General features: G+C 45.0%; 4 protein-coding genes across 4 annotated transcripts; 2 read left to right on the top strand and 2 right to left on the bottom strand.

Moving 5' to 3' along the window:
• Positions 1–10388: 10388 nt before the first annotated feature.
• Positions 10389–10961, top strand: PtA15_15A119 (uncharacterized protein; the record flags this gene model as incomplete). The annotated part of the gene is made up of 4 exons (XM_053163293.1): positions 10389–10397; positions 10537–10674; positions 10745–10844; positions 10921–10961. The coding sequence occupies 4 exons, from the start codon at positions 10389–10391 to the stop codon at positions 10959–10961; spliced, it is 288 nt and encodes a 95-aa protein (XP_053027283.1).
• A 1368-nt stretch (positions 10962–12329) lies between these two features.
• Positions 12330–14817, bottom strand: PtA15_15A118 (uncharacterized protein; the record flags this gene model as incomplete). Its single annotated transcript, XM_053163292.1, has 8 exons — positions 12330–12502; positions 12573–12920; positions 12991–13773; positions 13922–14110; positions 14195–14248; positions 14335–14388; positions 14473–14556; positions 14637–14817. 8 exons carry the CDS (start codon positions 14815–14817, stop codon positions 12330–12332), a joined length of 1866 nt encoding a protein of 621 aa, XP_053027282.1.
• Positions 14818–16191: 1374 nt separating this feature from the next.
• On the top strand, positions 16192–21433 carry PtA15_15A117 (uncharacterized protein; the record flags this gene model as incomplete). Its single annotated transcript, XM_053163291.1, has 9 exons — positions 16192–16320; positions 16423–17067; positions 17139–17343; positions 17817–17882; positions 17955–18104; positions 18174–18317; positions 18388–18833; positions 19755–20118; positions 20778–21433. The coding sequence occupies 9 exons, from the start codon at positions 16192–16194 to the stop codon at positions 21431–21433; spliced, it is 2805 nt and encodes a 934-aa protein (XP_053027281.1).
• A 210-nt stretch (positions 21434–21643) lies between these two features.
• On the bottom strand, positions 21644–23214 carry PtA15_15A116 (uncharacterized protein; the record flags this gene model as incomplete). The annotated part of the gene is made up of 6 exons (XM_053163290.1): positions 21644–21804; positions 21895–22119; positions 22203–22643; positions 22708–22776; positions 22851–22997; positions 23079–23214. 6 exons carry the CDS (start codon positions 23212–23214, stop codon positions 21644–21646), a joined length of 1179 nt encoding a protein of 392 aa, XP_053027280.1.
• Positions 23215–23996: the final 782 nt, after the last annotated feature.

Genomic DNA, 23996 nt, shown 5'->3' with positions numbered 1-23996 from the left:
CCCACGGCGCCGTCCAATCTAGCCCTCCTTCCGTACACTCAGAGCCCTCGACGGGAAGCGTCCTCAGGACCCATGGACCTTATCCCGGAAGAGGAGGAGTTATCCAGCCTCATCAGTATGTTCAACGAACAATTCGACCTTTTTGTCCGCGCCAGGGAAGCGCAGAACATATTAACTATGAGGCGTCTCCTCTCCCAAGCCTCAATGACCCAAGAAATGATCATAGATCTGGTTGGGAGGAACGACGGGATACGCCTGTGTCAGGATTGGATCCCCAGAGAGGAACTCAACAATCTAGAAATATCTCTGACGCGCCAGAACAACGGCAACGGGCCGCCGAACTCGACCGCGCTACAAATCCGAGCTCCTTCGCAGCTAGCAATGATACCGCACGCCAGCCAACAGCCTTTACTAGTCACGCCGACTCCAGAGCCTATGGGTTTTCAGCACCGAGCCTTGGCGCAGGAGTTCCAGGCTCCTATCCTTCCCAATCTTCCAGAATCCCGTCCACAGACGCAGCCTCAAATGCGCCCAGAGAATCAGAACTACCAAGGAACTCCCTTGCCGCCGCCACAACCGTCGCAGACGCTCCAAGCGAGGCAGCCACCAGCTTCTATACCGCGAGAGGTGGTTCAATTATTCCGCCCCAGCCCGCATCTGCAAACTGGCGGCTACAATCCACCCCATTATCCGCAAATGCCGCAAGAATTCGCAGGCCACAACCCCCCTCCTCCTCAAAACAACTGGAGAGGATCAGGGAGGAACTGGAGACGCCCTCAGGACGACACTCAGAGAGTTCTAGAAATAGGAGAATACTTGATGAGAGCCACACGAGGAGTGAGGAGAGGCTATGGACGAGGGAGAAGCAGAGGGAGAGGCCCTTATTAGATGAATCTTTACCTAAAAGTTCCTTAAGTAGTGATTCACCACTAGGCCTCAGTTTAGATATTGATAATCTCTCTGATCCTTCAAATAGAGAATTTTTTCTCAATAATCTTAACTCTGAAATGTCTAGAAATGGCCCCTTGTTTCTAGAAGAAAAATTACAAGTATTGTTCTCCAAATTTCTCTCTGAATTATCTGGTACTGTTGAAACCATTCCTGGTACTCTTCTTGAATCTTGTGTCAGCAATTTTAAAGATGTCCTGAATCATTCCATTCTTGATCTATTTAAAAATGAATTCATTCCCCTTTTGCTTGATCAAATCCTGAACAACATAGGAGAAAGTGCCAGAGAGAAATCCACAGTGAATAACAATGTGTTAGAACAACTGAAGAAACACATAGATGATAAGTTTGAGACAGTTCAAGATTTGATTCTGGTAAATGAATCACAATGTCATTCTAACATGGATACAATTGGCCAAAATCTGAAAGATTTTGAAGAGAAAGTGAGCAACAATCTTACTTCCATTGATAATCAGATCAATGACCTTCATGCCAATGAGCACAACAGGTTTGAACAATCTAAGAGAAGATTCAGTGACATATCTTCTGTAGTAAACACCGTGAGCTCAAAGCTGGATTCCGTGTTAATACCAGATGACAGAGACCAACCCCCTCATCTCTTGTACAATAATCCCTTCCAGAATGTCCACCATGAGCAACAACAGGAACACAGACAAACTCCTCCTGTTCCTACTCCTGAACCACAGAGACCACCAAGAGATCACTTTCCTAAGCCTGCTAGCAATACTCCTGATACTAAGACCCAAGAGGAATTCCCCTACATTGATCATGGAGCTATAGACTTTGAAATGAGGAAAGAACTGTGGAAAGGTATCCCCAAAAATGGAGACTGGGAGAAATTCTCTGGAGAATTGCCTTACAATCATGAACTTTGGATTAAAAATACTGATATCCTGGTTAGAGACTACTTGATGCTGGATAACATGATAATCAGTAGATTAACAATCTTGTTAACTGACACTGCAAGGAATTGGTACCTAGGCATCAGAGATGAGTATGGAAACAAATCTTGGGCTTGGTGGAAGAATGCCATCAGAAATAAGTTTGGCACTGAGAACTGGAAATGGAAAATGCAACAAGAGTTTGAGAATGATCACTTTGCCTATGACGGGAGGAAAATCCATAAATGGTTTGGTAATCAGAGAGAAAGACTGAAAGCTTATCAACCTGAACTCAGTCAGTACCTTATTTGTGAGAAGATCTTAAAGCAGTGCCCTCCAAACCTTGAGCATGCTATTAAAAGCAGATACAAAAGAGATGCCACTGAAATGAGTTTTGAGGATATGGTTATAATTGCTGAAGAGGTCATAGACAGAGTCATGAAAAAGAACAAGCCTGTGACAAATAATTATAACACTCCAAACAGATCCCAATGGAGAAGCAATCCTGCCCCTGAGAAAACTGATAAGCCAACTGACTCCTCTGCCAAAAAGAATCCTGTCTCTGCCCCTGAGAAAGACAAACTTATATGCCATTTCTGTAAACAAACTGGTCACTTCTCCAGGGAATGCCCTAAGAAGAAGAACAGAATCAATAATGTAGGAATGGATGATGATGATGATCCCAAGAGTGACAATGGAGAAGACCAAGGTGAACCACACAAGTCTGAATCAGAACTAGATGAAGAAGAAGAGAATCATAGAACCAATCACATGATTCTTGCCATGGACAATGGAAATGGTGCCAATTATGATCCCTTAGTTGATTTTGACTTTGGAACACATGCTGTAGAGTGTGAGATAAACCAAGACTTCTCCATTGCTGAAATTCAAGCTGAAACTCATCAACCTCAGACCTGGGACAAATCCTGCCAGTCTTCCCACATAGAAGATGCTAGACTAATGAAATGCAAGCCTGATAGAGGAAAAGCTCATCTTACTGGAAAAGCAAATCTTACTACTGTCCTCATTGAATCCAGAGAACAATCATGTCTTCTTGATAGTGGAGCTTCTTGCTCAATCATCAGCAACAAATTGCTAGATTCTATATTACCAGAATGGGAAAACAAGCTCATGCCAATTAACCATGCTAAATTCCACAGCTGTAGTGACCAATTACAGCCAATGGGCATAATAGAAATGGCTTTGATTTTTCCTCACACTAAAGGTTCTATTAGAATTCTAACAGAATTTGTAGTCATGAAAAATGCAAGAATTAACTATCTTATCCTTGGAAATGATTACATGTCTCTTTATGGCTTTGACATCACAAACAGCAAAGAGAGATTCTTTACCATTGGAAATGAGAACAAGAGGAAGAAATTCAGCTTTAAGTCTCATCATCTGGAGAAAATGAGCCCTTCTAATGAAATTTCTGCTGTAAAGAAGTCCCATCCTCAACTGCAGAAATTTATTACAGAAGAACTCTGTGAAGCCAAATTCAGTGATAAGTTGACTATTGAGCAAAAGGAGAAACTGTTTGAGGTCCTCTACAATAACAACCTTGCCTTCTCCAACACCAATCAGCCCCTTGGTGCCATTAAGGGTCATGAAGTTCATATCAAGTTGACAACTGAGAGACCTTACCCTCCTCTCCTCAGAAGACCTCCTTATCCTGCCAGCCCCAAAAGCAGAGAAGCTCTTGAGCAACACATTAAAGAGCTAGTAAAACTGAATGTTCTAAGGAAAGTTGGTCATAATGAAGTAGTTGAGATCACTACTCCTGTGATCATTGCCTGGCACAATGGAAAGTCCAGAATGGTAGGAGACTTCAGAGCTTTGAATTCCTACACTGCTTCAGACAGGTATCCCATTCCTAAGATCAGTGAGACTCTGAACAATCTGGCTAAAGCTAAGTACCTGACTAGCATGGATGTACTCAAAGGTTTTCACCAGAATGTCATTGCAGAAGATTCCAGACATCTACTCAGGATTATTATGCACAAAGGAATCTATGAGTACCTGAGAATGCCCTTTGGGATCAAGAATGCCCCCTCTCATTTCCAGAGAATGATGGACATTGAATTCAGAAAGGAAATTGATGAGAAGTGGGCCATTATCTACATTGATGATATCATCATTATGTCCAACACTTGGGAGGAACACCTCAATAGGATAGACAGGATCCTGAAAGTTGTTATTAACATGAACATGAAAATCTCCTTGAAGAAGTGTAACTTTGGATTCGATCAGATCAAAGCTCTAGGTCATCTTGTGTCTGGTATTGCCATAGGAATAGACCAGAATAAAGTAGCTGCTGTTCTCCAAAAGCCTGTGCCTAGTAATAGGAAAGAAATGCAATCATTTCTTGGTTTTGCTGGCTACTACAGACAACACATTGAGAAGTTTGCAGAGATAGCAAAACCTCTGACTGAACTGACAAGGATTGATGTCATATATGAGATGACTCATCATAGAATAGTAGCCTACAACTTGTTAAAAGAGAAACTGACCACAGCTCCATTGCTACTGTTTCCTGACTGGGCCCATCCCTTCACACTATATGTAGATGCTAGCATGACTGGTCTAGGTGCTGCTTTACATCAAGTCCAAGTCATTGATGGAGTGAGAAAAGAAGGACCCATTGTTTTCATATCCAGACAACTGAAGGACAGTGAAACAAGATATGGTGCTAGTCAACTTGAATGCTTATGTCTGGTCTGGGCCCTGGAAAAACTCCATTACTACTTAGATGGCAGTGTCTTTCATGTTGTAACAGACTGCACAGCTTTGAGATCACTGCTGAACATGAAGACTCCCAATAGACATATGCTCAGGTGGCAGATTGCTATTCAGGAATACAGAGGCAATATGACCATAATCCACAGAGATGGGAATATTCACAAGAATGCTGATGGACTGAGCAGATGGGCTTTGCCAAATGATCCTAGTAACCCTGCTTATGACCCAGAAGACAAGGATGATGATAGATTCCCCATCATGGGCATACATGTTTCCACTTTCAAGAATGAGTTCTTTGACTCAGTGAGAGAAGGCTACAAGCAAGACAAGAACACTACCATATTATCTGAACTTTTGTTGAAAGATGCTAAAGATGCCCAGCTGAAAAATTCCTTACAAGATCCTTGGAGAAAGCTATATGATGAAGGAAGGTTCTCTATATTTGATGGCCTCATCTACTTCAGAGAGAAACACAACTCTGTCCTAGTCCTAGCTGACAAAGAAAGTATCAACACCATCTTGCATGAATGCCATGACAGTGTCTACTCAGGTCATTTTTCTGAAGACAGGACTTTAGAAAAAGTAGCTGATACTGCTTGGTGGGCTAACTGGAAACAAGACACTGGTGAATACTGCTCTTCCTGTGATAGATGCCAGAAAGCAAATAAAGCCACAGGCAAAAGATTTGGACTGCTCATGAAAATTGAAGAACCTTCAAAACCATGGGATGTTATTAACATGGATTGGGTAACTTCTTTGTCCCCTGGAGGAGCAGCTAGTTTCAATGCTTGTCTGGTAATAGTGGACAGATACTCTAAGACCCCTATATTTGTACCCTGCTTCAAGGATGACTCTGCTATGGACACTGCCATACTGTTTTGGAACAGAGTAATGCCTAGGACTGGCATCCCCAGAATCATCATCTCTGATAGAGACCCTAAGTTCACATCTGAATTCTGGACTGGTTTACATAGTATGCTGGGAACAAAACTCTCCTTCTCCACTGCTTACCACCCTCAGACTGATGGATTAGCTGAGAGGATGATCCAAACACTTGAAGATATGATCAGGAGGTTTTGTGCATATGGTCTAGAATTCAAAGACAATGATGGTTACACTCATGATTGGGTTTAACTTCTACCAATCCTTGAGTTAGCTTACTGCACCAGCATACATTCAACCACTGGAAAACCTCCTGCCATCCTGGAAAAAGGCTGGATCCCAAACCTTCCCAGAAATTTCTTGAAGCAAGACTCTGTAGACATTCATCCTACTGCTCTTGCTTATGGAAAGATCTTTGAGAAAGCCAGAAAACATGCTGAGCAATGCATAACAGAAGCTACATCCTACAACAAAGAAAGATGGGACAAGAGTCACAAAGAACCATCTTTTAAAGTTGGTGATAAAGTCCTAATATCCACAGCAAACTTCAACAACCTGTCTGGCCCTAAGAAGATGAGAGACTCCTTCACTGGACCATTCCTTGTGAAAGCTTTACATGGGAAGAATGCTGTAGAAGTGATACTGACTGAAGAGTTTAGCAGGAAACATCCCACATTTCCTGTCAGCTTGGTGAAACCATACAAGGACCCCAATCCAGACAAGTTCCCTTTGAGACAAAAAGTCAAAGTTGTCATTCCCCCTATGGATAAAACCCCTCAGAGTAAAGTCATACAAAAGATTCTCAGAGACAAGAGATTGAGAGTGGAAAACAGAGATGTTATGATGTACTTAGCTAGATACAAAGGTATGAGTGCTGATCATGATGAATGGCTCCTTGAGAAAGACATCCCAGACTCTGCTATCCTTCTCAGGAAATTCAGAAGTGACAAGAGGTCTAACCCTGTGGTTTAATTTCTTACAGAAATCCAACCCTTTTGGTGGTAGGGAATGTCAGCCTTAGAGTCATCACAGCTGACCTAAAAGCTGCCTGTTCTACCTTTGTTACATATAAATTACTTTATATCTTTTTCATCTTAAGAGATATCCCTGTTTTGACTTCATATTCTGTTTCCTCATGCAATTTTAACCCTAGTTACAACTTACCAATTCATTGTAACTATACTCCTTCCCTGAGTTACTGAGTTGTAGCGCCCTTGCGCAGTTGTGACGTGTCAGCGCTACTAGGCGCGCCAAACCACATGTACATATGTAAATTACATAAGCAAACTGTGAAAATTTTTGTAGTCAGGATCCCCCTTGCCTGAGGCGGATCCACAGACTTCAGCACACCAGAACCACCACCCAGATAACTCCAGGATCACCACCAAAGAGCCTACTATACTCCCAGTATACCTACCGTCACAGGCGCCTAGGATATTGACAGTAAGTAACCTCTTTCACTGAACCTTGTTTATCTCAGAGGTACAACTCTGTGTCTTGCTGGATCTGCCTTTTCTTCTTGCTTTGCTTTCTCCTTGATCACAGGGCTGTCCCTCCATATCTATAGGCCTTTGCCTCCATCTTGATCACAGGGCTGTCCCTTCTTATCATCAGGCCTTTGCCTCAAAATCTAGGTTCAGGGCTGTCCCTCAGGTTTCCCATTAAGAACCTTGACTGTCCAGAGAGAAGTCTAAAAAACTGTGGCTGGATTAAGACTTATCTAATCCAGATACCCTCCTGAGAGGAAGCTGTAGCACTTCTTGCACAGATTAGCAGCACTCTTCTGAAGAGTAGCATTTCCAGTGGACGTGCATTCCCACTAGAATAACCTAGTACTTCTCTTCCTTCTTATCCTGCTTGGTTTCTCTCTCTCTTTCTCTTTTTCTATTATAGTTGTAATTTCTTTATCCCAAGAAATCCAACTATTGCCCCCCCATTTCTTGTGTCCTGCTGTCACTATAGAGACTCAGGCTCACATAAATGGAGGGCAGTGGGGGTTTATGCCCTGCAGAGGTAAAGCTGCTTTGACCTTTAATTTGTAGAGACTGTAAAATGAAGATGTATCTGGTGAGAATTGAACTCACGACCTTACACAGCAGGTAATTTGCTGTTGAATGCAGCCCGCATAAAAACCCAAGTAAAGAAGGTCCTCTTGGCTTGGGTGTTGCTGCGGGCTGTGTGCAACAACTGAATGCCTGCTGTGTCAGCTATGCTGAGACACATACTAGAGTGCTGCCTTTACCAACTAGGCTACAGAAGCTTGTGGCTGCCAGCTGGGTGGTTGGTTGGTAGTTCTAATGGGTCAATTCTCCCTCCATACTGTGGTGATGCATCATGGTAGCAGACTAACAGACAACTCATGAACATAGTTGTTCATATAAAATTCTCCTTTTCCCACACTTTTTCCCCCATCAGATTGTCAGATAGTAGTTGGTCAATAGTTACATAGTATCATAGTTGCCCTTACAGTCAGTTACAGTAACCAGAATTATGTTTATTTACCTGCCAAAAATCCAGTAATGTTTCTGCTTGAGAGTAATATTTACTTCACCATTTTATCACTCTTCTCTGATATTCTAGTATTGATCCTCTGCACCACATTTTTTTTGAGTTTCATTAATGTATTTGTTTCTTCTACTTGGGCCCAGCCAATTTAGTCCAATCATTTATTATTGGAGTAGTTTCATGATTGGTAAAAATTTTTGTGCTACAAAAAAGCAAATAAAAATTCATTTCACTGTGATAAATTCTGTAGTAACCATGGAATAGTGACACATGCTTCAAGTCAAAGGGGCCTGGTAAATCAGGGGTGTTTAATCCCTCTAGAATGAAGAACTGGGGCCTGTAAACAGGGGTGTTTCAAATCCCAGAAAGAAATGGCGGAACTGGGGCGTGTAAACAGGGGTGTTTCAAATCCCAGAAAGAAATGGCGGAGAATCTCAAGAGAAGGGGCTTAAACTTACTAGTATAAGACCCTAGAGTCACTTTAGGTTCTTCAGGCGTGAAGTTGGGCAGTTGGAGGCGCTCAGAGGAGGTAATCTTGAGGGCAGGGTGATTACTGGACAGCTTCAGGGCGGAAATTAGGGCTAAAAATCACGAAAGTAGGTATTTTACCTGGCAAATCACAGGCTAATGAGGCTGTTGAAGGCGGGTAAAATTCTAATGGGTAATGTGAAGCTGGGGAATCTCCTTTGTGGTCTCACAAAGATGTCAGATAGCTATCACTAGATAAGATAATCCGCCTGATACTTAGTCTACACTCTCTTCCACGTTCTAGCTGGTAGAGATCTTGCCCTTCACATCTCTCCCGGCTAGGTAAGCTTTCCCTTTTTCCTTCTTCTCTCTCCTTTCCCTTCTGATTCCCTGAGTTGTATATACTGAGAGATCTTGCCCTTCACATCTCTCCCGGCTAGATTGTCCCCTTCATCTGAAATATATAGCCCCGTGAACTAGAATCTCGTCCCAAGGTTCCCCCTCTGTGCCCCACTCAACGGACAGTGAAGGACTCCAAACTGGAGTCCTTACAGGGGTATCTCCTTTTGCGCGGAGAAAGGGCCCTTTTTATAGCCTAGGCAGGCCTCCAGGGGCGCCCAGGGGACAGGGGGACACTTGTGGGCGCATTCTGAGGCAATTCGGTTGGGCTAGAAGGCGCTGTGGGTCGTGGATCCTTGGGGCTTGGATACAAGGGTTGCCAAGGACCATTTACAGAGGTTCTGCGTGATTTTACACATGCCTTACACCTCATGGGGGCTGGTTTGGGGATTCTGTGACGCTCATTTCCGTGGGAATGTGCCACAGAAGGTACTAGAACTGGCTTCTGTGCACTTGTACACGTGCAAGCAGTGCTTTATACATGTTCTGGAGGCGCTTATTAAGTGCTCCAGTTCATTAGACCCCTTCTACATATTTACTACAGTTGTAATTTACATGTAGTGAGGCTTGGGAGAAGCTGGGGTGCTTTCTAGTGTCTCCTGTGCACGCTGCAAGAGCCCTTTTCAGTCTAGAATGTTTTTATATTGAATGACGTGGTAATTAAATCTTGTTTGGTGATTAATTACATGTGTACAATACATATAACACGTGTAATATTGCTATTGGGGCGTATTCTGGCCCATTCTCACTTACTGGTAGCCTGAGCGCTTTTGTTGTGGGCTGGTTTATGCATTATGCATATATGTACACCTATGAGCGCGGGCTTGAGCTCTAGGCAACAGAGCACGCGGGCTTGGGTGCGCCACGCAACAAATAAAGCCATCTTTTAAACTATACACAACACCTCAGTTTGTCACTGTAAATGGGTGTAAACATATGTACTTATATATATATATGCATACAAGTGCATCCACGCGGGGCGTGATGCACTTGCGTAAACTTTGAAGTTACACGGCGGGGGTGCTTCCTGGCCCGCGCGTTTGTGGAGACAACGGGATCACCGGCTCTGTGAAATCCACGTGGATTTCACTGCTCCCCCCGTCGTCTCCACCCTCCCGTGGAAAATGCGTGGAGACGACGGGCTGTCCCGTTGTCTCCACCCTCCCGTGGAAAATGCGTGGAGACAACGGGCTTTCCCGTTGTCTCCACCCGCCTGGGATTTCCACGTCATTCCGATGGGGAAAATGACAAGGATTCCACGGCTGCCCCTGGGATCCCGGTGGAAACTGTCCCCGTGAGTTCCTCGTCGTTCTCAACGACGAGGAACCCACGGATGCCCTTGCATTGCCGGTGTTAGGGTTATTTCAGTGATATAGGCTGAGTCGTGTGCGTCTTGAAGACAATCAACGGCTCCCAAGGGAAGCGACGACTTTATCCCCAGCCTCGCCATCCCGCCCTCTGACCCTTCAGTCCCACTTCCTCACGGCCCCCGGAGGTGGGCACAGCCGGGTGGTTTGCTTCAATGCATTTCATCCTAGCCGGGCAATGCTCAAGGTGAGCATTCACATCCCTCCCTAAAGAAGACCGGGATCTTCAAGCTAAGAGCGCCAGCAACCTTCAATCAGTATTGGAAGAGTTCCAGTCAGGTAACATCTTTTTGGCGATTATGGTTTGTATAAATTGTATATTTGAGCTTACCTTCACCCCTTTCAACTCCCTCGAGATAGCCAAAGAATTCGAAATTCAATCGGCCGTTGGCGACACCCAGGCTTGGCTTATCAAGGCCGAAACAAAGCTACTGGCTTTTGAACAAAAAGCGCAAGACGCTGAGGTAAGCATCCTTTTACTTAAGCGCTGGTCCTCACATTATCGTCAATATATCTGATGTCCCATCTATATAGGCTAAACTTGCGGCCAGCGAATCAGGTGCAGCACTGTGCGAATCACTGAAAAAAGAACTGAAGGAGAAGAATCTGCTTGTTGGGAAGCTTTGGCATGAAGGTGAGTCGTTCCTTCCAATCAGCTATGCCTATCCTACGCTCACATTGATGTGGATGTACCCGTCGATCCCCTGCAGCGGTCATACTGAACAAGCATCTGACTGAGGCTCTTCGTTGATTGAGGAAAGACAGCACAGAACACAGTGTTGACCGGTGAGCTCTGGTTTTTGATTGCTCCACTCTAGAAACTTGTTTGGATTGTCACCCTGACACTGTATTTCCATCTACGACTGATTTGGGCTGTCCTAGACGACTGGTCACAAATGCGTTGATTTCATTCATTCTGACTCCAAGAGAAGACACAAAACGTTTCGAGATGCGTGCCGACCATCCCAACTCGCTGTGCACCAAGATCCGGGCCCGTCGTCAATGTCGGCAATTCAACAAAAACATGAACACTGTGCTCTGCTCGTCGACCCCTTCAAGCTCAGCCAGCTGATCTTCCTCACCGTCAAACATCCAGTCCACCTCGAGCGCATCAAGCGCAAGTTCAACAGACGCAAGGCCACCAACGACCAAGCCCTGAGGCCCGTCGTGCTGAGCTTACCCCAATCATCCCCGATCTTTGCCGCAAAGATCGAGAGATGTTGTTTTGTCCGATCCGACATCCCTATCACACTACAAACTTTTATTATTTCGCCCAAAAAAAAAAATAAAAAAAAAAGTGGGTAAAATAATGGTAAAAAAAAATAAAAAAACATATTATTAGGATCCAATTTTTTCCCTTTGTATTTCACATCCTTCCCCCACACAGCTTTATGTTTTTTTTTTCTGTAACTCTCCTTCTCAATCTCATGTACATTTGATCATTTTATCTCAGTGTAATTTCTTGTATCTCAAATACAAGTTCATGCCTTTTTTTGTGTAAATATCTGTCACATTTTTCTTATGTACATTTCATCATGTTATCTCAGTGTAATTTTTCAACAGTAATCAAATATAAATTTATAAATTATAATCTACTGAAAATCTGAGGTTTGAAGTGCCGATGCAAATAAATTTCTTGTTTCTTGAACTCCCTCTTACTTTAAAGTTAGAGTGATGGTTAAACTAACAAGAGGCGATCATTGCGAAAATCTGCCTGCACAGACATGTTTCAATCCAAAAAGAGATTTCTAAACTATATATACATACACAACTTCCTAAATACACATGGAAAAAGACGGGCGGAGCAGAGGAGGATGAGCGCAGTGAAATTGAAAATATCGGCATGTCTAGCTGGTGCATGTTCGTGAGACTTCACAACATTGTTACAATCCGGAAGGCACACTTCTTGCTCCTAGATGTAAAAGAAACGTGCCTATGTTCATAAAGGAAAATTAGAGTTCTATAAATCTGAATAAGAATACTGACTTGTATTGTATGGCTGATGCCATTCGCGGTTTGGCCGATAATGTGGTGACATTGATTGACGGCTGTTGCTGCTTATTGAAACTGTACCTTAAATGTTTGAGGGAATGAGGTTATAATCTTCCAAGCTGATCAATCAGTAGCAAAATAAAAACAAACCAAAAAGTTCTCGATTGCGGCCAGATGGACCAGGGACAATGTTCTCAGTTTCGCTGTTGCTTGCAGAAAGAGTGACTGAGGGCTTGATTTCCAGCATGGGAGTGGGGCAGTTTTGACCTCGATATTGTTGGTAGATTTCTTCAAAAGGATCTAATTAGATTGCCTCATGTCAGTAAGTTTGTCAATTTTTTTCGATGTGTTGACTGGTCATCAAGCTTACCACTTTTGAAACAACACTGGTATTCAGGCTCCGGCGATTGGAACAGCCACGGCAAATTCCTGACTGACCCGATTTCACCGTTTTTGTTCGGGACTTGGTCCTCAAGTGGTAGAGCCTGAACTTTGAATTCATTTTTCCGATCGTCCACTTTGGGAGGACTGGGGGTGTCAGCCAATTCATCCTCTTCGTCGGGATCTGATGAAGATGCGGTCGGCATCTGAATAGGGCTTCTCGGCTGGGGTGAGGGTGGAGTCAGAAGGCCGGCAATGAAGAGTTTTTCGAGCCAAGCGTCTTCATCTAAATCTTCAAGCGGTGCGCACTGAGCCGGATCTTTTTTGGGACTCTTGGCTACATGATATTTATCAGCATGGCTTAGGATTCCTTTCTCGGTAATACATGAAGATTTTTGCGAACTCACGTGAATTTAGTATATTCTGATTTAAGGTATCCATGACCTCCATCACTGTCATATTCACCGTTTCTTCCGATTGAACAACAAGCCGTGAGAAAAGTTCTTCCTGCTCTTTTATCTCGCAACGAAGAAAGGAATCTAAAGCATTGTTTTTGGATGTGTCTGGAACAGCTCCTTGCGCGGGGTTATTATTCTTGTAATCGGATGAGGTTTTCTCTACGAATGGGAGTAAAGGTGGCCATTCGGACATCTTTTTTTCCGCGAAAGTTTTCATCATGAGATCGTCCGGCTCAAACGTGATCAAGGCTGAGGACTCGGTTTTGGATAAAAAATCGACACCAATTGGGGAAACCAGGCGCACTTTCTTGTTCACTGGTCCTTCAGCGCTTTTTTGAATGACAGCTGCGCTGGCTGAATGTTTGGTGCGCAATGTTCGAGGAATCTGGAGCTTTTTAGTCTTCTTTGGCTTTCGAGGCCCAGGCCCGTCACGTGGTTGGACACTGGCTGATTGTGAATGGCGATGTTTCCTCGAACTCGTCTCACTGTCCGAATGGTTGATAACCGCCAAAGCAACTGCATCTCCGTGGGCGCCATGTTGATCAAGAACTGCGTCGGCTTTTCGGGTTGTGCGCAATGGTTGATGAGCGGGTTGAACGTTTTTGGCCTTCTTTGGTTTTCGAGAGCCGTCACATGGATGAACACCGGCTGATTGTGAATGGCAACGCTTCCTTGAAGTCGTTTCACTGTCTGAACTGTTTATAACCACCGATCGGCTAGATGTTTTTGGGTCTGTTTCAAAAGCAGAAATATGTGTTCAGCCGTACAATTCATCAAAGCTTTCATGTGAAAACAATGTAAAAAAACACATCAGCACCTGTTAAATTTTGCTTTTGCGCAATCTGTTGACCGCTTTTCGATTTCACCCGTTTATCTTTACCTTTTGCGACCAAACCAACGTCCGTTGAACTCGCGCTCTCGCTGACATCATCATCAGATGCAATCGCCGACAGTTCGCTACTGAGGCACGGTTCCTCATCGGTCTTCTCAATAGTTTCTGGTTTACTTCCTTCGCCTACGGGTTTGGATTGCCCAGAGGAGGGATGATCTAGTTTAGCCTGAGTCGATCCTTTTTGGCCAGAGATAGACGACATTGTTAAGAAGCCCGAAGATAATATAAATATAAGTGTGGCCAAAGATTGAAATCACTTACCGGAACCGGAAGGACCGTCCCATGGTCCTTGAGATGATTCTTTCCGGCCAGCGGCTGGCATAGAAGCCCGGGGAGAAAAACATGAGGCAATAATTTAGACGTCTGGGCCGGCCGCTGCAGATAGTATTCAAATTACTCACCGTTACGGTTACGAGAGGGGTATGGTCTTTGGGAGGTTTCTTTCTGGCCAGCGGCTGACAAACAACATTGTTCATGAGAAGCCCGGAGAAAAATCAAATGTCCGCTACAGCTTATCAAGAAAGATTGAAATCACTCACCGGCGGGCCCTCCGGTGGGGCGGTTGCGTGGTCCTTGCGCTGATTCTTTCCGGCCAGCGGCTGACGTAGCATGGGAAGCCAAGACTAAATTCAATGGTAACAGAATCAATCAGAGTCAATCTTTTCCGGGCATCACCGCGAGATCAAGGATTTAAAACACTCACTGGGATCACTGAATTTTGCGGCTAAGGCTTGTAGCACGGCTACAGGTGTATCAACATTGGTGTCCACCAGTTCAATCGGCGCGGCCCTGAACCGCAAAAATTCGAGCAACTGAACAGGAGATACTTTAGGGTCGAAGGGATTAAATTTCTCGGATTGCTTCTTGGTGGCGGCTCGTGGCATGATTATCACAAAAATAATTTCACTACTAACTATTCAGAATTCAAAAATTGTTGAATTAGATATCGGTCTGGATTTGAATTTGTTGAGCTTTAATGGAACACCTCGGACAGATAACTTGCTTGACATACATACATACTGTTCCCCATAGTAAAACGATTCCGGCCCGTTGGCCCTTTCTGATCTGCAAGGCACCGGATGAATCTCTGCACCCTTTCTTCACTCCAAAGCTTTACTGTTTGCCTTTGAAGAGATGTGAATCAAATTTCCAACGATTTGTATGTTGCATTTCAATAGACTGCACGTACCATGTATTGCCTGCACTTCCCTCAAGAACCTCGCCGCTCCGAGCTCTCCAGCTGTGTAAATACATATCTATTTTGATGTATGTATTTGGAAGACATCACATTTCCTTTACGATAAACTGTGACAATCATTCGAAATTTAAAGACAGTTTGAACATCCATTCAAGATTTGAGCATTGTTCACCGGTGACACTTTTGCTTATATATTTATGTAAATGGATAAACAGCCATGTATTTTGTCGACCTAGGCTTAACTACGAAACTACTTCGTCTTTTGTCAGCTAAATGCTCATCTAGCTGTCAGCCTGTATCTTATCAAAGGGGTCATGTGTGCAACACACCCATCCTCATTTTTTCGATTTGCCAAAGGAAAATCATGGTGTCAATTAGTGGCCACGGGGGCGATTGAATTTGAGGTCACAGAGTCTTTCTGCGCCAGAAAAGCAAGCTGCATCTATTTATTTAATTAAATATCGCTTTTCCAGCCCGATGCAAGAATAACCTTGGCATTCCCCGCAAACAAGTCGCCTCCGTCCAACCCGATGATGCGCCTCGCATCCTCGTAGTCTATACAGCCCTGATATAGTTTTTGATTCTGAGTTAGTATTTCCCTTTGCCACCGTCTCTCACCGTTTTCGCGAGCTGGCCCTGCGTATCAAAACGGAAAGCCCTACGCAAACGCCATCTTCGCCGGCTCTAGTTGCCCTCGTCTCCGGCTCTACCAACACGCAGCCTTTGTCAGCTCAGCTCCAGTGAGTTTTTTTAACGTCCTATTTTTGTTTTGGCTTCTTAAAGGGCTACCTTATTGACCATATTTGACATTGTTATCCTCCTCCACGTGGTCTTCGCCTTCGTCGCCGTCGCCGCCAGCCCTTCTTCCTCGCCGTCTTCACCAGCCCTCACTCCTCGCCTCCGGCACCAGCTCTCTTACACGCCGCCGTCGCCAGCTTAAGTTGTGGATAACTCTCTCCGGTATTTTTTTACTTGCTATCTCTATGTTGAAATCGCAGAACGAAAGTGGATGATTTACTAACCCATGAACTGTCTTTGCCAGAGAAATTCAATCCACAATATGGCCAAGAAGAACAAGCCTCAACGCGTCAGTGTCACGCGCCCCGGCACGAAATCCAGACGTTCCCAAATGAATTCTCATGATAAAGACGGTGCACCTCCCTCGCCCCCGCCCACCAACCCTGAGACCGTACCACCTTCGGGACATGACGATATTGAGGAAGAGGATGACGACGAGGATACAGATGATACCGACCAAGACTCGGACATGCCCCTACGCCAAGACACTCAGGGTGCCGTAACAGCCCTGTCCCCACCCAAACCTACTTTCGATCCGCGTATTAAAGCTGTCCCCGAGAAACTTCAGTTTTATCTTCAGCCCAACGCGAATTTAGAAAAAAAACCTAGTACGATGGCTACCTTACTTGCGATGATACAACATTTCTTCCCTTCGTATAAACCCCCGAGTCGCCACTCAAAAGCATTCTTGATCCGTGCCTATACTGAAAAAGTGGTCCCCATCATTTTGGTATACATCAATTCAATTACCGCGGAGAAGGAAGAAAGTGGAGACGTCGAGATGGCAGGCCAAGAAAATCTCAATCTACTACCTCTAACGGGACTCAATCCATACAACTCGAATATCACGATAGACATAATCCTTGATTTAATAACTAAACAATACGGATCAAAGCTTCAAATCCCGGACAAAGTGAACAAAGCGTCTGCGATTGGCTTCTATCACAAGTATCTCTGTCCCGCTCCCATCGGCGGTTACCCTGCGCCCTTCACAACCTATCCCCATCCTGTTCCAATGCCGTACCACAAATTGCTCAATCGCGGTGAACTACGATACAGCCTTCAATGGCATTGTCCGAACGTCTTCGTGCCTATCAACCCTGCCAAGACGTCCCTCGAAGGAGTTTATGCGCAATTCGTGCTTGATGACATTGCAGATGTCCCTGTTTGTGAAGGGGTTGATTATTTTATTAACAACCGACCGCAAAGCTCCACCCAACCACAAAGTTCCACCCAACCGCAAAGTTCCACCCAACCGCAAAGCTCCACCCAATCACCAAGTTCAACCCAAACACCAAGTTAGCTCCACCCGATCTGCAAAGCGCCACCCAATCTGCAACGCTCAACCCTATCTGCATAAGCCACCCGATCGCCAAGTCACCTGCGTCCTATCTGGACTGCTCGTTACCAATCAGTTGGTAATTACAAAACGAGTTTTCCTTTTCTCTTTTTGTTTCACATCTCTCAAAAGAGTATATACTTTGTACATAATTAAGGGCCTCGTATTTGTTACTTGCTGGCATTCCAGCGACACAGTTGAAAAGAGCGTTGATGGATTCTTTGTATATGTCTTTGTGTATGTATGTAGATTTGGAAGTTTTTGGAATATTTACAATAACGATACATATGCTGTGGATGACCCAGGAAGGCAACCGTACAAACCGTACCTATGCAGTACACTGAGAATCATCTCACTCGTCCCACCCGCTCTTAAATGGAACTGAAGCGTCTCTGATCAGACAATCCTCTTGTTGAACATGCCGCCACGTCAACGCCGACCCCCCAACACTTATGTATTGTGCACTTGTGTTAGTCGTAAATGCGGAGAAAAAACTTACTGGTACGAGGGAGCTTGGCAACCTGGAGACCTTGTTGTTTCGTCAACAGCGCGACGTCATCAACTTGAAGATCAGGCGGCGAGTGAGGCACTGTCCTCAGTTACTAACCCCGAAAGTATGTTTTGTTTGCAATTCATGATGTTAATTGTCCGTTGCGGTACCAACTAACAACAATGTTTTTGAACAGGTTCACCTGTCGACGAGGTTAATTCATTCGAAGACCGCGTCAATCAAGAGCGGGGTTATGGACGCATCGCTGTTTCGTCAACAGCGCGTCGTCATCAACTGGATGATCAGGCGGCGAGAGAGGCACTTTCCTCAGTTAATAACCCCGAAAGCACGTTTTATTTGTGATTCATCATTTTAATCCATTGCGGTTAGGACTAACACCACGGTTTTTGATCAGGTTCCCCCGTTATTGAGGATAATTCATTTGCAGACCGCGTCAATCAAGAGCCGGATGAGGCCCTGGCTTCCGTGACACAAGCTTTGACATTGAATCGGATGGTTCCCGTTCCCGTTGAGCCTTCACAAGCAGTTTATAATTCAGGTGAGTGCCTTCTTCTGATCCCATCATCTTTTTTTCGTCAAACCAATTGCTGATTGTTGAATCAAAACAGCACAATGGTTGATCCCTACGTTTGAATCAACACCGCCAGCTTTCACCTATGCAGCGTTAATTGCCACCATGTTTGCGATCCTCCGACCAAACTCAAACCACACCTGTGCTTGGCTCTTGAGAAGGCAGCGCGATCTCATTGAACTCACCCTAACGCACCAACTCAAGACCAGTTTGTCGCATCGTCCACTGAAATTTACCGAAAGGAATGATCTTGACAAACTGCCCCGCGATGTTCGAAGTACAGTCAAACGACTCAAGCTTGACCCTAAAATCTTCCTGCTGAACTGTTGTTTGAGGTGCTTTGCTACGTATCCAACTGACCGAACCCCTGAACATTGCTTCCATAAGGCGGATAACCTCGTAGAAAAAAAGGTGGCATCCGATGATGACCAACCTGAGCAATCTGACGACTCCAATAGTGACCAGGGGTCCGTCAATCCCGGGGTTTGCGGCCAGCCACTCTTCAAATATCGTGGCGCAGTAAAGAAACCAGTACGACAGTTTGCCTATCAGTCTCTTCACGCCTGGATTGCACGCTTCCTGAATCGGCCTGGGATCGAAGATGCCCTTGATAAGTCACTAACTCCACTCGCTGAAGCTTCTAACTCAACGGACGTCCCGGATAGGGTTTCAGACATTCACGGTTCATCAATATGGCGAGAATTTGAAGGCCCTGATGGGAAACCGTTCACTAGTCAGACTGGTAACCTGGTCTTTGGCCTGTTTATTGACGCCATTAACCCTTACGGCAACAAGAGCGCCGGAAAATCCGCCTCAATCACGTTTATGGTTCTTGTTTGCCTGTCACTTCCTTACCAGATGCGTTATCAACCGGAAAATATCTTTTTGGTAGGGATTGCTCCAGGGCCCAAAGAACCAAGCTTGACGCAAACCAACTGGATACTTAATCCAATAGTCCGACAACTTCAAAATTTGTGGTCATCTGGTCTCTCATTGTCGTCCACACATCGGTATCCACAAGGACGACACATATATGCGGCGCTGGTACCGTGCTTTGCAGATCTTCCCGCCTTGCGTCGCGCTCTGGGTCTGGCAAGCCACAGCGCAAATAAATTCATGTGTTCTTTTTGTGAAATATCAAAGACTTTAATAAACAACTTGATCATGGACTCTTGGAAACCTCGATCTTCAGCTCATCACATCAAATGGGCCCATGCCTACCGCGACGCTAGTACACCTGAAGATCGGAAAAAAATCTTTAAAAAACACGGAATCCGCTACTCGGTTTTGACCGAATTACCATACTGGAAGCCCACCGAGTACCAAACAGTCGATGCAATGCATAATCTCCTTCTTGGCTTATTTCAATGGCACTGTAAGCGCTTTTGGCGGATGTCCGACAAGGAAGTCAATGAAAATTATGAATTTGGGCGGAGAGACATCCCAGCCACGGAAATAGCGGAGATGGACGAGGAGGCTCTCTCAGAATCCCGCGAATCCGAGACTTTCGACGAAGAGGACGAATATTCTAGCGAAGAAGACTCCGAGGACTCCGCTTCTAGCGACGAAGAATCCGCTTCTAACGACGAAGAATCCGCTTCTAGCGAAGAAGATGCAGAAGATCACATTCATCCTCACGCTCCAGGGGCACACCAACCCAACTCCGCCCCTCCTGGGACATTCCGGCTTTGTGAACACAACTTCGGCAGCAATACAGCTTCTAGTGACTTTGACTGGGATGGAGACCCTTCGACTTTAGCTGTGTTGGGTGAATGGATAGCCGGATCCAAAGAAGACCACATATTTGATTCGGCCATGCTAAATATAATCAATTCTCTGCTTCCTCGAATACACTATCCGACCTGGATCAAGCGTGCAATTCCCGTGCTAGGCAAGGCGGCTAATGGGAAGCTAAAAGCCGATGAATGGCGTCATCTTTTCGTGATGCAGTTGCCGCTCATCATGATGAAAGTGTGGTACGGACGCAATCGTGTGCACATGTCACTTTTGCAAAATTTTGCGCATCTTGTTTCCGCGGTCAATCTTGCCTTGAAACGCTCAATGACACCTGCGCATCAAGCTCTTTTCAGAACACCTCAAAGAATATCTCAGTGGGTCGTTGGTTATATTTCCTTACGCCAAACTGGCGCCAAATCATCACATGGCGATGCATCTTCCAGAATGTCTTGCGCGATTTGGGCCTGTTCGGGCATGGTGGTCATTTCCTATGGAAAGACTGATGGGTGAGGTCTTACAATCCAGCCATAATAACCGCATTGGTAAGGCTAAATCAATTGGACCTAACATTTGAAGAGTCCTTTTTGACGCTGATTCATCTCGGTCTTTTGAAAATAGGCCAGCTTGAAATCACGTTTTTGAAAGGTTTCTGCCGCGCAGGTAATTTGCGCGCCATGCTTGATACACCAGAATTGTTTCCCGAGTCCCTCCGTTCAAAGATCAATTCACTCAAAGATCTCGACAATCCCAAAGCGTACACTCCCAAGCATTCCGTTGATCCCATCCATGAACAAAAACTGAGCAGTCAAGACTCTCAAAAACTAGCCGATTACCTCAATGCCAAGTCACATACTAGGAGTTGGGTCGTGGCCAGTGAGTGGATTCGCATGAGTGAGACCGACAAAAAACGCACCGCCACTTTAACTTCTCGATGTCAGATTCATCAGCATTTCTTCCACAAGAACGTCACTTTTTCTACGTGGGAGGCCAATCCAAACAACAGCATCATTGCTGTGGATCCTAAATATCCAAAACTTCTTCACTTTGCGCGTATTCAAACTATTTTCACACATGTCAGAACAAGTACTAATAAAGAGCAAATCTCTGAGACATGGGTAAAGATCAAGCCATTACCACCTTTACCCCCGTCAATTGATGACATTTTTTCTCAGCTCCAACAACCTCAAATTCAACTTTATCTCCGTCTCCCAATAAAAGATGACGAGTTCATCATTAACATTAACGATGTTGTCTCACATTGTGCTTGGATTGAATATGCAGCGGGCGAGCTTGTTCCTAGTATAAACATTCCAACGACTGCACTAGTCTCACTTGATCGCGAGTAGACATTTGTTTTTTCTTTCCATCATCAAAAATTGACTGCTATTTACAAACGGGTTTTTTATCTTTTTTGGCGCGTAGTTTGTCGTGTATCATCCTTTATATAACTGATTATGTACAGAACGACAATAAAATAATCACAAGTTCCAAAAAATGAAAGACCTCTTGAGACAAGCCACATAAACAGCCAAAAAAAGCAAAGCGCCCACAAATCCTTACTCAAGTTTCGGTCGTTTCCCACCGTGGGTTTCAATGCCTTGATCCGTTACACTCCTTTTTCTGGTCTCGCTGATGATTTCTCCTTCCGATGCCACTTCCATTTCGTCAGCTCTGCCTGACCCAGATGGAGATCTCATGGGCTCGTCGGGCCGGGGACCTAATTTGCACAAACAATCGAAATCAGCTATGTAACAGCCCACTTTTATCAAGTTGGAAAGATACACTGATAGATTCAAAAAGATCTTACCCTCGGTGAATGGCACGTCTCTTACCAGGTCCTCGAATGGGAAAGGAGCCAATCTGGGACCTACCACCCTTGCAGCTTCAAGACCAACTCGAAGGACTTCTCCAGTCAAATTACACGCCCCTGCTGGTCCATGGCCGACATGAGCTGCACTTCCATTTGAAATCGCCGCGGCCGCTGGTTCATAGATGACTTGAACCACACTCCCATCTGAATTGGACCCGGGGCCTTTACACAAACAATCAAGAATCAGCCAGCTGCCCGCTTGTCTCAAGTTTAGACAAGCATAGAAAGATTAAAAATCAACTTACACTCGGTGACCGGCACATCTCTCCCCACGTCGTCCAATGGCCAAGGTGCAAATCTACGACCTACTGCCCATGCTGCCCCATGACCGACTCGAAGTACTTGCCCAGTCAAATTACCCGTCCCTGCGCGGGCATGGCCGGCATGCACCGCATTTCCATTCGAATTCGCCGCGGCCGCTGGTTCATCGTTGACTTGAACCACACTGCCATTTAAATCTGCCGCATTTCCAGATGCCGGGCCGACTTGAACCGCACTATCATTAGGATCCGCCGCTTCCCTGATTTCTGGGCCGACTTGGACCACACCTTCATTCGGATGAGCCGCTGCTGGTGGTCCAGCCACACCATTAATTCCACTAGAAACCATCGCCCCGCCGCCCGATATGTGGTTCCTCACGTATGCTTCAAGGTCGGCAATTCTTCTATGCAAGAGATTGGTTCGTTCTAACGAGCCAAAAAAATTGATCAGCAGGCGGATGACTCATCCATAACTTTCCGAGCAACTTACCTAGATTTTCAAGTGAAACCTCTAATTGCTTTATCCGATATCTCAACGGGATTTTTTCCACCTTGGTAGCTATATATAAACCAAGCAAAAGAAATAGTAAGTATCAATATATGTTCGAATGAAAGCCATTGGATGAAACTTGCCAAGTCTGACATGATTTCTTTCCAGTTCAGTTATGCGGCCTCCCAATCCCGGCAGGTCTTGGATGGCGAAGCCCTCGGGAAAACCAATGACACTTTCAAGACGAGTTTCTATCAAATGTAAGCGTCGTGCCACTGGCAGGTTCTCATCTGGACATCACATTAGAAAGGCAAAAAAATCAACATCTTTCAATATCTATACGGTGTGATCAAAATCTTCATACGACTTACTTGGGTTGATCATTGAGACAGGGGAAGGTTCACGACTAGAATCCGAGCCAAACTCCGAGCCAGGTACCCAGTCATCATCCCCCGGTTCGTTAGCAAGGCTGTAATGAGTGTGCGCGTTCGAGTTGGTGTCACTCATTATCAACGATAACGACGAGCAAGTATCAGATGGGGAGCAGCGAGCAACAGGCGAGGGTAAGGAGCAAGCAGAACAGACGAGGGTAAGCAGTACAAGCGGGGTCGAAATGGTGGGTGGACAGAATTGGTTGAAAAATCCTGTAAGTCGAATCATCGATCAGTGCAATAAATACGGATTTCTTGGTAAGAGAGTCTGAGACGCCTGATCAATGAAATGCCAACTTGCCTTTGTACCATCTTACTACATATGTACGCCAATTTTTTGAGCTTGTAGCGTTGTTGGGTAGGTGATCGGAATCCTTGAAGTGTTTGGCTGTAGACTCAAAGGTTAATTATCCAATTATAATTGGCTGTACATAAATCCTATTAGATATGCCTATGTAGTATGTATGTACAAGCGTTGGCCAGGTCAGAATCCCGATCTCTGCGTCCCAATCGCCCTTCTTGGGTTAAACTTACACCAGCTCGAGCCGCAACGACTTCAAGAGAGCCCCATTCAACCTACAAAGAGCGTTGGACAACTAATTATAACGTATGTACGTCTACTTCTCCACGTGATCCTTCCTGAATTGACCTTGGCAGTTATTCTGCCACGTAAAGGCCGGCTGACACAGGTATTTTTGCTTCCATTGTCACAAGCCGCCGGCGCAACCACTGAAACAACTGGTATTCTAAATCCACTTACCGGCCTATCTAGAGGCCGACGGACAGCGGGAGCTATGATGGTACAATGTCCAACACCGTGCAAGTACCTGCCACAGAAAAAACGGTAAAGAATGTTCC

This window comes from Puccinia triticina, chromosome 15A (assembly GCF_026914185.1).
Source record: "Puccinia triticina chromosome 15A, complete sequence".
In the NCBI taxonomy this organism is placed as follows: domain Eukaryota; kingdom Fungi; phylum Basidiomycota; class Pucciniomycetes; order Pucciniales; family Pucciniaceae; genus Puccinia; species Puccinia triticina.
The sequence above is the reverse complement of the archived record's forward strand: the minus strand, read 5'-3'. Positions and strand labels throughout refer to the sequence as shown.